This window comes from Bos taurus, chromosome 20, assembly GCF_002263795.3.
Source record: "Bos taurus isolate L1 Dominette 01449 registration number 42190680 breed Hereford chromosome 20, ARS-UCD2.0, whole genome shotgun sequence".
In the NCBI taxonomy this organism is placed as follows: Eukaryota; Metazoa; Chordata; class Mammalia; order Artiodactyla; family Bovidae; genus Bos; species Bos taurus.
In genome coordinates, this window is record NC_037347.1 from 20694453 (window position 1) to 20710922 (window position 16470).

Consider the following 16470-nt stretch of genomic DNA (forward strand, 5'->3'; position numbering starts at 1 on the left):
ACAAATCAACAGGAAAAATGAGTGACTTGGTGACACAGACATAGTCCACATCTTAGATCAGAGGCTGCCGGTATTACCGGTATAATTTCCTAAGGAAATTATATCCCAGTATTTTAATAACAGCTCTCCATGGATTTAATGATTTATAATTGTTTTGTTACAGGGAAGGACATCAATTTTATGAGCATTTAATAAACAGGCTTGTGGGTTTGCCTTTCCTGTACAGTTGATGGCTCAGTCTAAATGCACAGATGGCTCCAAAATACCAAGAAACATCTCAACAACACAGCTGACTACACTTGGGCAGATGAACATTTACCAGTGGCTACAGAGAGGAACCCAGGTGTCCAGAAGACATTTCATCTTGTCAGTGTGCCTGTATATTTCATTACCATGTCAAGATACCAAAATAAAGCTCTTCATATAAATGTCTGCCTACATTAGAAATGGCGATTTATGGCCCCCCACACAGTTCTAGGGGAGAAGGCAATGGCACCTCACTCCAGTACTGTTGCCCGGAAAATCCCATGGATGGAGGAGCCTGGTAGGCTGCAGTCCATGGGGTCGCTAAGAGTCGGATACGACTTCACTTTCACTTTCACTTTCCACTTTCCTGCATTGGAGAAGGAAATGGCAACCCACTCCAGTGTTCTTGCCTGGAGAATCCCAGGGACGGAGAAGCCTGGTAGGCTGCAGTCCATGGGGTCGCACAGAGTCGGACACGACTGAAGCGACTTGGCAGCAGCAGCAGCACAGTTCTAGAAAGTGTGGAGTTAGGTAGGTAGGTAAGGTCAACATCGGTAAAATGCAGGAGACAGAGAAAGAAAAATGACATGCTATGTGTTGGCACTATGCTAAGAACTTCATAAATATTTTATTAAATCTTTACAAAGAGATTGTAAGCAACACACTCAGATCTGCTCACCACTCGTTAGCTATGTGACCTTGGGCAAGTTATCCACTCTCATGCTTCAGTTTCCCTATCTGTGAACCGAAGCTAAGAACAACAAATATTCCATCCTTCTTCTGATACTGTTTTGCATTTATCAGATTGTTCTGATTATTCCTCCACAGCACTATCATAACCTATAATTTTTTTTTTTTATTTTACTTTCAAGCTCAAATTCCTTCACTGTGTCTGGCACATAGTAAAAACTCCATAAATGTCAATCAAGCGAATTAATGAATGAACAATTGCTTTTCATTTGTCAGTTCTTAGCTTAGATATATAGATGTTCTCAGGAAGCTTTCCCAGACTCCTCAAGACCAAGTTAGGCATCTTTCCTGGCAGTCCTGTGCCCCTGCCTCCTGAGAATTTATCACAGCAGATGAATTCTGTCTTCTTCCATCTCTCATCTCATCAGACGGTTGCCTCCTAATGGTGAACTCTGTGCATCCTTCACTACTGTACCCCCATCAACTAGCACAGTGCTTGGCACACAGTAGGCATCCAACGAGTATTTGGTTTGATTAAATTACTAGACTGGATACAAAAGTCTGAAGGTTGGTACACTATTTACAAAAGAAAACTAACATTTATTGTCAGTTTTGTACCTAGTATTGAGCTGGGTATAAGTATTTACTATAGCAAATATTAGCAACTAAGACGTAGGGGTTATTTTCTCTCATTTCATAAACAAGTAAATGTTGGCACAGGGAAGTTAGTGCTTGGGGTCACATAGCTAGTGAGAGCAGCGTCCGTATTTGAACCACAAACTCCCTGCCCCTTGGTGGCACACACTTAGTGATCCATGGGGTGATCTTTTCTTCCATATTTGTTTTCCTGTCTTCCTGCATGGGTGGTAAGCTCTGCTAGGCCAGGAACAAAGTCTGTACCATCCTTTGTATTTTGTCAATGCTGAGAAGAGAGGTTTAAACACAGCAGGATGGGGGAGTCACTGCTTCTGGCTGTCTGCAAGACTGAATGTTTTCATGCATCTTGACATTTCACATACAGTATCAGCTTCTTCTCAGGGGTGAAACTAAATCTTGCCTTTCTCAGTATACCAGGAAAAGCAGATGCTAAGTTAGAAGAAACGTGACAGGGGGAAAAGAGCATACAAATGACAGCAGCAGGAACGGTCTTGGCAGCTGTCACTGGCTTCTGCAGTTCTCTTTTACGGAATTCACCCGGGGAAAAAATGTTGGTTCCTTAGCCACAGATTAGAGGGTTGAACACCATCCTGAAATCAATGGTCAGGGTGACTAGGCTAGGTGAGCATCAAATGCAAAGACTGTAGTCGTAATTCTTTTCCTGCAGGTATTTGTTCCATAAACTCAGATGCTTCCTTCCAAATACTCTACTTTTTATGCACACTCCCCAGCAGTGGAAATAGGCATTCCAGAAATGTGCGAGAAGTGAATGAAATGTGTTCCAGTCCCTCCTACTATGCAGATCTATGTGTTTTAAGCACAAAACAGATAAAGCACAACCTGCTCATGCTGGAAGACAGTAAGTTTCAGATAAATAACTGATTCCTTTCTCTAACTATAAATAATTTCTTGGAACAGGTAAGAAGGTAAGAAAGGTAAGAAAGATATAGAGCAATTACTTATTGTGGAAAAGGTACATGCTAGAGATTAATATAAGTAAGATTAGAGGGAGCTGGAGAGAAGATGGTGAAGTAGAAGGACTTGAGCTCACCTCCTCTCACAAAACCACCAAGATCAGGACTAACTGCTTGCTGAACTGTGTCAACAAAAAAGACTGAAACCTATCCGAAGAAATATTCTCCACCCAAAAGCAAAGAAGCAGCCACAACAGGATGAAAAAAGGAGCACAATAAAATCAAATCCCATGCCCACTAGATGGGTGACCTACAAACTGGAAAACAGTTAATCACACAGTTTCTCCCACAGAAGTGAGAGTTCTGAGCCCCACACGTGGCTCTTCAGCCTGGGGGGGCGGGGCGTGGCATCAGAAGGAATAGCCCCCAGAGAATCTGGCTGTGAAGGCCAATCAGGATTGATCACATGAACCCCACAGGACTGGGTGAAACAGAAACTTCACACATGGAGGGTGCACACAAAGTATCATGTGCATTGGAACCCAGAAAAAGGATCCTGGACCAGACTGACCTCTAGGTCTTGGAGGGCTTGCTGGGGAGGCAGGTGCAGGTGTGACTCACTATGGGGACAAGAACACTGGTGGTGGAGGTGCCTGGGAGTACTCACTGGCATACTGGAGGCTGCCATTTTGACATAAACACCTGGCACTACCCACAGCCTCTAAGCACCAGTGCCAGGACCCTTCAGAGCAAATAACCAACAAGGAAGGAACAAAGCCCTACTCATAAGCAGACAAGCTGCCTAAAACCTTCCTGAGCCCCCAGTCACAACTAAACACACTTCTTGACATGTCTCTGTTAGGGGAAGCACACTGATTGACACCACCCACCCTGGCCAGGCACCATAGTAACCATTCACATGAGTTGTTTTATGACAGGAGATCCTTATAAGGAAAACGGAACTAATAAGCCACCACCAACCGGAAGAGTTCAAGAAAGGTTGAAAGGAGACACCACGTCTCCATCCACTTCCCAGAATCCCTCTCGCTAGCCTCCACCTTGGCTGAGTGATGTGTGCATCACCAGGAAGGACTCTGAATTAGAATGATTGGCCAAAGACCACCCGGAAACTAATCCCATCACCATAAAACCTGAGACTGCAAGCCATGGGCAGAGCAGTTCTCCTGGGTTCCCTTACCCTACTGCTCTCCATCCGGGTGCCCTTTCCCAATAAAATCTCTTGGTTTGTCAGCACTTGTCTCCTCAGACAATTCTTTTCTAAGTGTTAGACAAGAGCCCAGTTTCGGGCCCTGGAAGGGGTCCCCTTTCCTGCAACAGCTCTGCCTACCAGAGAGACAAGACCCAGCTCCACACACCAGTGAGCAGGCACCAATACCTCCTACCATGAAGCCTGTACAAGCCTCAGGATCAACTTCACCCACCAGGGTCAAGAGTCAGACACAAGAAGCAAGAGGAGCTATGATTGTGCAGTCTGTGGAAGGAGACCACAAGCACAGAAAGTTAGACAAAATGAGACAACAGAGAAATGTGTTCCAGATGAAGGAACAAAATAAAAACCAAAAATAACAACTAAGTGAAGTGGAGACAAGCAATATACCCAGTAAAGTATTTAGTACAATGATAGTAATGATCCATGATCCTGGAAAAAGAGGGGAAACAGAGACCAAGAAGATACAAGAAGTATTTAACAAAGAGCTAGATGAGGGGTTTTCCTAGTGGCTCAGTGGTAAAGAATCCGCCTGACAGTACAGAACACAAGTTCGATCTCTGGTCTCACATGCCGCAGAGCTACTAAGCCCATGTGCCACAATTATTGAGCCTGTGCTCTAGAGCTGGGAGCTGCAACTACTAAGCCCATGTGAGGGCAGTTAAGGAAGCCCACACGCCTTAGAGTCCATGCTCCACAAGAGAAGCCACCGCAATGAGAAGCCTATGTACTACAATGAAGCGTAGCCCTGGTCTCCACAACTAGGGAAAGGCCCACACAAGAATAAAGATCCAGCACAGCCAAAATAAATAAATAAACAAAATTATATTAAAGAAGCGCTAGATGATATAAAGAATACACAGAAAAACAATGACTGAAATGAAAAGTATACTAGAAGGAATAAACAGAGTAAATGAAGCAGAATGGTAAAACTCAATGGCACAGAACAGAATAAAGGAAAAAGAATGTAAAGAAATAAGGACAGTTTAAGAGACCTCTGGGACAACATTAAACATGCAAACATTCTGAATAGGGATCACAAAAGAAGAAAATAATGGGCCTGATAAAATATTTGAAGAGAGAATGGTGCAAAAACCTCCCTCACATGGGAAAGGAAACGTTCACTCAAGTCCAGGATATTCCCCATATAGGATAAACCCAGGGAGGAACATGCTGAGACATGTATTAATCAAATTGCGAAAAGATAAAAACAAAGAGAAAACATTAAAAGCCACAAGGGAAAAAACAACAAGTCCCCATAAGGTTATCAGTTAATTTTTCAGCAAAAACTCTACAGGTCAGAAGGAAGTGGCATGATATATATAAAGTGATGAAAGGGGACCACCTACAATGAAAAATACTCTACCTAGCAAGGCTCTCATTCAGACCTGATGGAGAAATCAAAAGCTTTACAGACAAACAAAAGCTAAGAGATTTCAGCACTACCAAAACAGCTTTACAAAAAATGCTAAAGGAACTTCTCTAGGCAGAAAAGAAAAAGACACAAGTAGAAAACAAAAAAATTACAAATGGGAAGGCTGGCCAGTAAAGGCAAATATACAGTAAAAGTAGGAAATCATCAACACAGAAATATGATACCAAAGCCAATGATCATAAGAAGACAAGAGTACAAATGCAGACTGTAGTAAATGCTTTGGAAATTAAAAGACCAGTAATTTAAAACAATCTTATACAGATACAGTCTGCTATATCAAATCCTCATGGTTACCACAAACTGAAAGTCTATAATAGACACAAAAAAGCAAAGCAATCTAGTCATCTAATCACAAGAGAAGAGAACAAAAGAGGAAGGGAAGAAAAAAGACCTACAAAACAAATCCAAGACAGCAATAAGAATATACATATCATTAATAACCTTAAATGTAAATGGATTAAATGCCTCAACCAAAAGACACAGACTGGCTAAAATGAATACAAAAACAGACCCAGAGGGATGGTGTGGGGAGGGAGGAGGGAGGAGGGTTCAGGATGGGGAACACATGTATACTAATTAAATAATTAAAAAAAAAAATAAAAATAAATTAAAAAAATAATAATAAGATCCATACATTAACACACACTGTTTACAAGAGACCCACTTCAGATCTAGGGATGCATACAGATCGAAAGTGTGAGGATGAAAAGGTATTCCATGCAAATGGAAATCAAAAGAAAGCTGAAGAAGTGACACTCATATAAGACAAAATAGGCTTTAAAATAAGGGTTGTTAAAAGAGACAAGAAGGACACTACATAATGATCAAGGGATCAATCAAGGAAGATACAACGATTGTAAATATATATACACTCAACATAAGAGCAGCTCAATACATATGGCAAATACTAACAGTCATAAAAAGAAAAATCGACAGTAACAAAATAATTGTGGGGGATTCTAACACTCCACTTACATCAATGGACAAGCCATCAAGACAGAAAATCATTAAGGAATTAGATGGACCTATCTGTTGTTTATAGAGCATTAGATCAGGTTGATCTAAAGCTCTATAAATATTAAGTCAGATGGACTTAATTGATATTTATAGAGCATTCAGTCCAAAAGCAGCAGAATATACATTCTCAGATCCATTTGGAACATTCTCTAGGATCAGTTCAGTTCAGTGGCTAAGTCGTGTCCAACTCTTTGCAACCCCATGGACTGCAGCACGCCAGGCTTCCCAGTCCTTCACCAACGCCCAGAGTTTCCTCAAACTCATGTCCATTGAGTCAGTGATGCCATCCAACCATCTCAACCTCTATCATCTTCTTCTCCTGCCCTCAATCTTTCCCAGCATCAGGATCTTTTCCAATGAATCTGCTCATTACATCAGGTGGCCAAAATATTATAGCTTTGGCTTCAGCATCAGTCCTTTATATTCAGGGTTGATTTCCTTTAGGATTGACTGGTTTTATCTCCTTGCTGTTCAAGGGACTCTCAAGAGTCTTCTAAAGCATCAATTCGTTGGCACTCAGCCTTCATTATGGTCCAACTCTCACATCCATACACAATTACTGTAAAAACCATAGCTTTGACTATACAGACCTTTATCGGCAAAGTAATGCCTCTGCTTTTTAATATGCTGTCTAGATTTGTCATAGCTCTTCTTCCAAGGAGCAAGCATCTTTTAATTTCATGGCTGTAGTCACTGTCTGCAATGATTTTGGAGCCCAAGAAAATAAAATCTGTCATTATTTCCACTTTTTCCCCTCTATTTTCTTCATCTATTAAACAGAGCTAATAGGAATAACCACATTCCTTCATTGGCAAATACATTCTAAAATGCACACAAAGTGCTTACTTTGTGGGTCAACACTGGGTTCATTAAAGTGATGCTCTTATCAGTTGTATCATCAAATTTTCAGGACAATCTTAAAGATCTTTTCCTGACCCCAACACTTGAAGTCTCTAAATTTTGAGAACCAAAAATGCACTGAGTCTGTAGTGAGAATGGTTGAAACCACAAGCATTTGTCAGAGTGGAATTAATGACATAAAGCTACCCCTGGGGCTCTAGGAACCTGCCTGCTGTATTAAGCATGTCTTTTACTTCCCTTGTGGCTCAGCTGGTAAAGAATCCACCTGGAAAATCGAACCCTGGGTTCAATCCCTGGGTTAGGACGATGCCCTGGAGAAGGTAAAGGCTACCCATTCCAGTATTCTGGCCTAGAGAATTCCATGGACGTATAGCCCATGGGGTTGCAAAGAGTCAGACAAGACTGAGCAACTTTCACATTCACTTTTCTTTCCGTGTTCAGATGCTTTGACAGCTGGGGTTTGTGAATCCTGGAGGGACTGCCCTGCTCAGTTAACTCTGAGAGACAGTAAACAACTCATTGGAACTCACTTTTCAATGCAAACCATCAATACAGAGCTCACAGGGCAAACACCCCAGTCTTGGGTTCTCACACTGGGCTACTATCCCCCTGGCCTAATCACTCCAGAGCCAAATAGGCATCTGATGACTTAGGAAAGCCACTAAGCCCCAGAGCCTGCTGCAGGAATTCAAACTAACCAGTCCTCAGCCTGCTTACATGCCTTATACAGAAACCACAATAGAGGCTGTCCTCCCATTCCCCTTTCTGCCTCCTAACCACTCAGGGACTCCCCCTCGCTCCCAAGGGCCTTCCTCCCCAAGCCCATGTGTCCTTCTCTTAAAATCTTGGAGCGTAACAAACTACTATTTCAGTGGCAGTTGCTTCCTGATCTGTGGGCCTCAACACATCTAAATAACAATAAAACCTGTCTTTTAATATACCATCTTCCTCCAGGACTGAGCTGTGGAAGCAGGGTTTATATCTTCTCAGTTTACTCATCCATCTCCTGCATTAGATTTTGATAGAGACACCGCCTACATATATGGTTGCTGGATGGAAATCAAAATTCCCTTTCATTGCATATGGACCAGCAGCGCATGCTTGATGAGCAGATTCCATTTTCGTGAAAAGGAAAAGGCACCCCTTCCTGGAGCTGAGCACAGCTCAGCATGTGGCACTCTGGCTGGAGCACAGTCACACTTGAACCCTGGTTGGTGCCCCTGTCCAGTGCACAACGTGTACATCTGCATGTGGCAGGCCTCCGATCACCATGAGGATGACTTTCTTACTAACTCAGGCTGGCCAGAGCTCAGAAATGAAGGAGGGAAGAAGATGGGGAACGGGGAAAGAGGGCCAGAAAGGATAAGGAGTGGTGAGGTTGAGGGTAGGAAAAAGAGAATGCAAAAATGATAAAATGCCAGTTCTAATTAATAAGGAAACAGCTATCCCCTTTGTCTACCTGCCCCCTGCCCACTTTAAACCTACATCCTCCAATTTTTCAAGTTAAGTCTTTTACTAGTTAGAATCAACCTTGATTTCTGGACTTGAACAATGCAGACCTAACTTAAAAAGGAGAAGTGCTTTCTTTCAGTAAAGGAACTTGCCTTTTATTCAGGGGAGCCACAGATTTAAACCCAGTTCTCGGATGCTTGGGGCTGGTGCACTGGGACGGCCCAGAGGGAGGGTATGGGGAGGGAGGAGGGAGGAGGGTTCAGGATGGGGAGCACGGGTATACCGGTGGCGGATTCATTTCGATGTTGGGCAAAATTAATACAATATTGTAAAGTTTAAAAATAAAATTAAAAAAAAAAACAAAAACCCAGTTCTCTACATAGTCTAGTTTTAAGAATTACCAGTATTCTTTATTTTGTAGATTGCTATAGACTTCGAAGTTCATACACTAATAATACAGACACTGAAAATAAATACAATACAAAGATATTCTTAATAATGGGTGTTGTATTATTTTTCAATCTTCTCACTGGGAGGAAATCCACTCTACAAAGCCCTTCCTGAAGCTAAACTACTTAAAACTTAAAAGCAAAATATTATAGACTCCAGCTGTGAAATATTTTACTGTATTTAAAGAAAAAAAAGATATACAACTGTTCTCCAATATATTCTTCATAGAATTAAATAGACACACAAAATAAAAGAACCAGCTCTAAAACTTGAAGTCTCAAAAATTTTGAAAAATTTTGACTTGAGAATCACAGAAATGATAATAAAAATGAAACAAGAAATGTTAATATAGTGAAAGACAGAAGGATTAGTAAGGATACTAAAGGAATGTAACCTAGTACAAATGAACCATGGTATGTCTCTAGACAAGTTTATTCCAAGGCAGTAATCAACTTCCACAAACAGGAGGTGTAACACATCCAGAAAGAAATGTCAATGTTTCTAGTAGCTGTTAAAATGCTTTCTTTAAATGTGGATCATTAAAAATCCAATAATCCAGTCTGTGGTTTCAGATTCCCCCCACCCCATCCCACCCCACTGCACATACGAAAAACCTACTCACGAAATTAAAAGACTCTTGCTTCTTGGAAGAAAAGCTATGACTAACCTAGACAACATATTAAAAAGCAGAGACTTCACTTTGCCAACAAAGGTCTGTATAGTCAATGCTATGGTTTTTCCAGTAGTCACATATGGATGGATGTGAGAGTTGGACCATAAAGAAGGCTGAGCATCAAAGAATTGATGCTTTTGAATTGTGGTGCTGGAGAAGACTCTTGAGAGTCCCTTGAACAGCAAGGAGATCAAACCACTCAATCCTAAAGGAAATCAACCCTGAATATTCATTGGAAAGACTGATGTTGAAGCTGAAGCTCCAATACTTTGCCACCTGATGCGAAGAGCCAACTCATTGGAAAAGACCCTGATGCTGGGAAAGATTGAAGGAGGAGGAAAAGGGGGCAACAGAGGATGAAATGGTTGGAATACATCACTGACTCTATGGACATGAGTCTGAGCAAACTCCGGGAGATAATGGAGGACAGGGAAGCCTGGCGTGCTGCAGTCCATGGGGTCACAAAGAGTTGGACCCAATTTAGTGACTGAATAGCAACAAATAAAAAACTGGGCAATCTTACCATCCAGGTTCTCTCCTGCTGACATTGTGGAAATACTCTAGCCTCAAGTTTGACGTTCCTTTGCCTAATGGCAACACTGGAAACCAGGTATGAAGTGTATCACAATTGTCATAACACAGTACTTACTTTGAGCATGAAGTAGCAACCAGATTGGCTTAGCTAGAAAAAGACCTGGATTTTAGACTCTGCTCTGGCACTAACTGTAAGGTGAAGTCAAATCACTTCACCTCTCCATATATCTTCATTTTCTAACCTGGGAACAGTTCTATTTGTGGACAGTTTAAAATAGAGTAATCAGAATTACATGAATATCTATAGCTTTTCTTGGTAGAGATAATAATGAACTGGACTAATCCATGATGATTTTTATCGCTATGAAACAATTTTGCTTCTCTTCCTTTGAAATATAGAATAGGCTATGATAGTGTGATAGAACAAGAAACACATATTTGGTCTTCTTCCTGGTTCCTGACACAGAGCTTCCATAATCCTTAGAATTTTCTAAGTGATGGGAATGAAAGGAGCATCTTTTATTATTCATAATAAGCCCCTTCCAGCCACCCAAGAGTTCGTGCTAATGAGGTGACTCCTGGTTTACACCTACATAGCTTCAAAATGGGGGCTTATTACAACATTGTCAATCAACTATATTCCAATATTAAATAAAAAATAAAAAGAATAGGGGTTGACTGTCAGAAGAACAAACTATGTGATCAAAAAGTTGAAACTTTCACCCCCAACCCTGACCTCTGGGAGGGAAGACAGGCTGAAGACTGAATTAATCACCAATGACCAAGGATTGCATCTGTCATGCGTATGTAAAGGGAGCTCCATAAAAATCCAAAAGGATGAGGTTTAGAGAGCTTTGGTGTTGGTGAATGTATTAGGGCGCTGGGAGGGCAACACACGAGAGACTGCAGGATGCTGCACCCACCCTCCCCCACAAAAATGTGCCCTATGCTTCTCTTCCATCTGGTTCTTCCTGAGTTGTGTCCTTTATAACAAATTGGTAACAGTAGGTAAACTTTTCCTGATATCTGTGAGCTGTTCTAGCAACTTATCAACCCTGAGGGGTGGGGTTGTGGACCTGTCAATTTATAGCCTGTAGGTCAAAAGCACAAGGGCCCAGATTTGTGACGGGTGTCTGAAGTGGGGGATGGGAGGAGAAGGGATAGGTTTGTGGAACTGATTCCTTTACTTGTGGGATCTGTGCTGCTGCTGCTAAGTTGCTTCAGTCGTGTCTGACTGTGCAACCCCATAAACGGCAGCCCACCAGGCTTCTCCGTCCCTGGGATTCTCCAGGCAAGAACACTGGAGGGGGTTGCCATTTCCTTCTCCAATGCATGCAAGTGAAAAGTGAAAGTGAGGTCACTCAATCGTGTCCGACTCTTAGTGACCCCATGGACTATAGCCTACCAGGCTCCTCCATCCATGGGGTTTTCCAGGCAAGAGTACTGGAGTGGGGTGCCATTGCCTTCTCTGGGGATCTGTGCTAACTCTGGGTAATTAGTGTCAACATTGTATTAAATTACAGGACATCTCATTAGTATCTGCATAGAAATGAAGAATTCCTTGTTTTGGAAAACTCCCACATTTGGTTCCAGAAATGTTGCAAGTAGAAACAGATTATACACAGTACAGGCTAAGATAGTTGTGGACACCTTAATGAATCTTGTGAGTCCCTTGGACTGCAAGGAGATCCAACCAGTCCATTCTAAAGGAGACCAGTCCTGGCTGTTCATTGGAAGGACTGGTGCTGAGGCTGAAACTCCAATACTTTGGCCACTTCATGCAAAGAGTTGACTCATTGGAAAAGACCCTGATGCTGGGAGGGATTGGGGGCAGAAGGAGAAGAGGACGACAGAGGATGAGATGGCTGGATGGCATCACCGACTCGATGCACATGAGTTTGGGTGAACTCCAGGAGTTGGTGATGGACAGGGAGGCCTGGCGTGCTGCAATTCATGGGGTTGCAAAGAGTTGGACACGACTGAGTGACTGAACTAACTAACTCACTAATGAATTTGTTACACATTAATACAAGTGCATAAAAATACTATTCACTGGGGAAAACAGTTCATGTTTGACTACTAGCATATAAAATGGCAAACCATCAGTGCCAGATACAGTCACAAATAAATAAAGTAAAAAAAAAACTGTACACAACTAATTATTTCCGACTATAGTTATATGAGTCTGAGTGAATTCCGGGAGTTGGTTATGGACAGGGAGGCCTGGCGTGCTGCGATTCATGGGGTCGCAAAGAGTCGGACAAGACTGAGCGACTGAACTGAATTGAACTGATAGTTATAACAAAGCAAGAACCCCTAGAATTACTATTGGAATGTTTAGATTTAAGCAAGCTAGCCTGTTACTCTTTATCCTTTCTCCCTCTGCATGACTGAAGTCACTGAGATGGTCAGACTCTTTCAAAAACATGTTCTTCAGCATCCCAGGATACATTGTCTAAGATTCTATCACCTGTTTTGAGAACGTGTCTTAATTAGGGCAACATGGTGAAGAGGAACAAACCAAAGCATTAGAATTTGATAGACCTAGCCTGGAATCAACCCCTTGACATCTATGATCTTGGACAAGCTATTTAATTTGTCAGACATGACTTAGCAAGTGAACAATAACAAAAACCTTTAGGTTTCTTGAATAAAATAGGAGTAATAATAGAGAGTTTGGTTGTTGTGGGAATTAGATATAAGGCATAGGTATATGTTCAATAAATGCTAGCCACATATAATATTTACACAGCTTGATTTTTGCTTATAGACATACAATTACTCCATGAGTATTCATTTCTTTTCCCAACTATACTATAGGTTCAATGAGCCAAAATCTTTGCTTTTGAGTGGTTCACAAACTAGTAGACCAGTTGGAATAAGGTAGTGTCAAATCTATTTTCACACCCCCAGAATCATGGGCATGTTAGGAGTTCCCAATGTCCCTAAGAGGAAGAAATAAGATTGTTTTGATCACAAAGAAAATAGTGGCCATCAGACTACCACTGTGACAGGAGAGAGCTGGGTGAAGGGTTCCTGGGTGGTTTATCCCTGAAGGGAGTGTGGGTGTCCACAGAATGGAGAATGAGGTCCCAGGCTGGACTGGGCTATGAAGAGAATTAGAAGTTTGGGGGAAATGGTGGATTATGGATGCATGTGTGCATGGAAGTTGCTTCAACTGTGTCTGACTCTTTGTAACCCCATGAACTGTAGCCCACCAGGCCTCTTTGTCCATGGGGATTCTCCAGGCAAGAACACTGGAGTGGGTTGCCATGCCCTTCTCCAGGGGATCTTCCCAATCCAGCAATCAAACCCGCGTTTCCTGTGCCTCCTGCATTGCAGGCAGATTCTTTACCACTGAGCCACTGGGGAAGCCTGGATTATGGATAAGTAGAGACAAATTTGAACATATTTATATGTCAGGGGCTTTTTTGTGAAGTTAATGGAAACTGAGAAGCACGAGGAGGTTATCAGAGTAGAAGCAGTTCAGAGAGCCAAATTGGGCTTTGCAAGGCTCAGAAAAGAGCAACTTTCATGCAGAAGACCTGAACAGATGCAACCGAATTTCATTGTACAGCAGTGAGCTCTGGCCTGGTACTATCACTGAGGGTTTTGAAATATTTTTGTAAGTATGAGATTATAATTCTCAAAAATGTATATTATTTGAAAGTATATCTGTTTTATATTAAGGACAGATGACTTTATATCTCTACAGAGCAATTCTTTCAAGAACCTAAATTGAGAAACTGCTAGAAATTATAGGACTGCACTTATACACCATGTTGGTGTTTTACCTAAACAGTCACAACCACCACCTTTAAACATTCCTAAGATTAATGGCAGGAGCTGTCAGCCAGAGAAATGACAGTTCTTCCGTATTAGCAGAAAGAACATGGTCACAAAGGTAAATGATGTCTAGTTACCAAATTAATTTTCAATTCAGCAAAGTCCATGAAAACAGAGACCTTTCTTAGGCCTGGATCTGACAGTTATCTCCATATAATAATCGGTTGCTTAAAGCTCAAAAGGAAGAGAATGTGAAGCAATAAACACAGCTCTTTCTGTCTCCACAAACAGGGCTGCATGCTTCTAAAGAGGGATCCACCTAACAAAAATATCTTTGGGAACCAGTAGAGCAGCAATGGGAACTGAGTCTATTTTTCCAAGTTCTTTCCTGAGTTCTAATTAGACTTTGAAAATTCCATAATGAGAATAAGTAAAAAAACTAACAATAAGCCACCTAAGAGGATATCTACCTGTATGTATACCCGCACCTTTGAATTTTATTCCTAAGAGCTTTAAGATATGAAAGGACATCTGGTGTATTTATTATATACAGATATCTTAAGGGATCTTTCCTTTTAAAAAAATTTGAATGCTTTACTCCAAGATTTGTCTTCCTTTCAGCTTTCCATATTTGAGGAGGCAAGCTTATCATCAGTCCTATAAATCAACCCTGGCACCAGCAACAAATGTTAGTAGGTGTTGGAATTGTCTCAGAAGAAGACAGAAAGCTAAACTCTAGGGAAACATCCGTTTATAGCTCAAATCCATCTGAGTGGCCGATGTACAAAAGAACAGAGAAAGGGGACCAAAACTCACTGTAAAAGCATTCTACCATGGTGCCCATACATTACATGATGTACAAAAAATACTATATAACTCTCTATTGGTATAGTCAATTTTTTTGTTACTTCATCTCTTATTTATTTCAAACCTGCTACCCATATGTACTTTTTCTTCTGTTTTTCGCTTGCTATTCTCCTCAGTTATCACAACCATTTAGTTAAGGAATCTCTGATCTTCTACAGGGGGTGAGGAGAGGCAGAAAGCCAGGCACACGGTCTCAAAACTTATTGAAAAACTTTCTTCTTAGGGAAAAACCCTGTTTAAAATAAATACTTTATTTCATGTGTCTTGCCATGTTGGGCTGTGTGCTAAACATAACTCTTGGCGCTGAAAACACAAGGTCTGAGGAGATTAAATAGGCACTTTACAAAATTTAGCTGGGGCATTATGAAGGGACTAAACCTAAGCTTTCTCTATATTATGCTTTAAAATGACCAGGGCAGGCTGCTTCCTGTGACCTGAAAAGGCTAGTTTCAGTTTGCCTATTTTGTGGATTAGAAAAGTGGCGGAGAAGGTCTGAGACGTGCTCCAGGTCACACAGCCGTACAAGACCGCGCCAGACTTTCTACTGAGTGTTCCTTACCATACAGACAGACATTTGGATTTTCTTTCTTCTAAAGAGTCTTAAGAAGCATCAGATGACAACAAGGTCTAATTCAGTCTCCACACCTTAGAGAGGCATCACTCGCTTGGCCTCTGACCTAGAACGTGCTGTGGCAAAGAACCTGGCAAGGGAGGCTGACGGACCCCCGTGGGATCAGAACAAGGCAGAAAGCGTGTGCCTCACACACATACATGGTCGATGTCCTAGGCTGAAGGATGCTGTTAGTTCAAAGTCACTTACCCAAATCTGAAGCTTAATTCTCTTTTCATTTTTGAATACAGTTTTGACTTTGAAATCGATCCCAACTGTGCTGACGAACGCAGATGTAAAGGAGTCATCTGCGTAACGGAAGAGAAAAGATGTCTTCCCCACGCTGCTATTGCCAATGATGAGCAGTTTGAACATGTAGTCAAAGTTCTGATCAGAGGAGTCTTTCTGGCCATACCTGGCATCTTGGGCAGAGGCCATCTGTGGGGAAAAAACAAAAGAGGTGTGGATGAGTCTTCCGTTTGCTATGAAGCTAGCAGCACATTCATTATTGGCCTTGCCAGAAACAGATGTCAGACCACTTAGGAGACAAGTTGAGAGAGCTCCCCAGCCTTCCTCTGATGCTGGTATCCATGGCAATAATTCCCTGCTGGAAGACAGAAAAGCAAATCTTACGGCTCTTTCCAGCTGTGTTAGTGTTTGTCACTGCTCAGCATTCAGAACAAATCAAAGACACCAAAGGAGATGTAACATGAAACGCGAAGATATGAGGGCATGCAGATTCTGGAACTTTGTAATTCCAGTGACAGCGACACCAAAGTGGCTGAACAGCAGGGTGCTTTTTCCTGAGTTATCTGAATTATTAGGGTCTCTCTTATTTTCTAGGGAAGCATACCCAAAGCCTATCTCTATTTCATCTATTGATATCACTTTAAGTCAACATCTTTACATACATGATCAATCTCTTTCAAATAAAAAATAATGATAATGACAAATACATATGGTTCAAACAATGTGCCAGGAACTGTTAACCCTCATCACAACCCTGTAAGTGGGTGCCTTTATTATTTACGTATTAAAAGGAGACAGTTG

The 16470-nt window shown here is 41.6% G+C and overlaps 1 protein-coding gene across 2 annotated transcripts in view; it reads right to left on the bottom strand.

The window, feature by feature from the left end:
* The window catches only part of RAB3C (RAB3C, member RAS oncogene family), a 302358-nt gene that overhangs the window by 260824 nt on the left and 25064 nt on the right, over window positions 1-16470 (bottom strand). For both annotated transcript variants that reach the window (XM_005221493.5, NM_001046606.2), the window contains exon 2: window positions 15631-15858. In XM_005221493.5, coding sequence (XP_005221550.1) covers window positions 15631-15858 — 228 coding nt within the window. The remainder of the gene's footprint in view (window positions 1-15630; window positions 15859-16470) is intronic.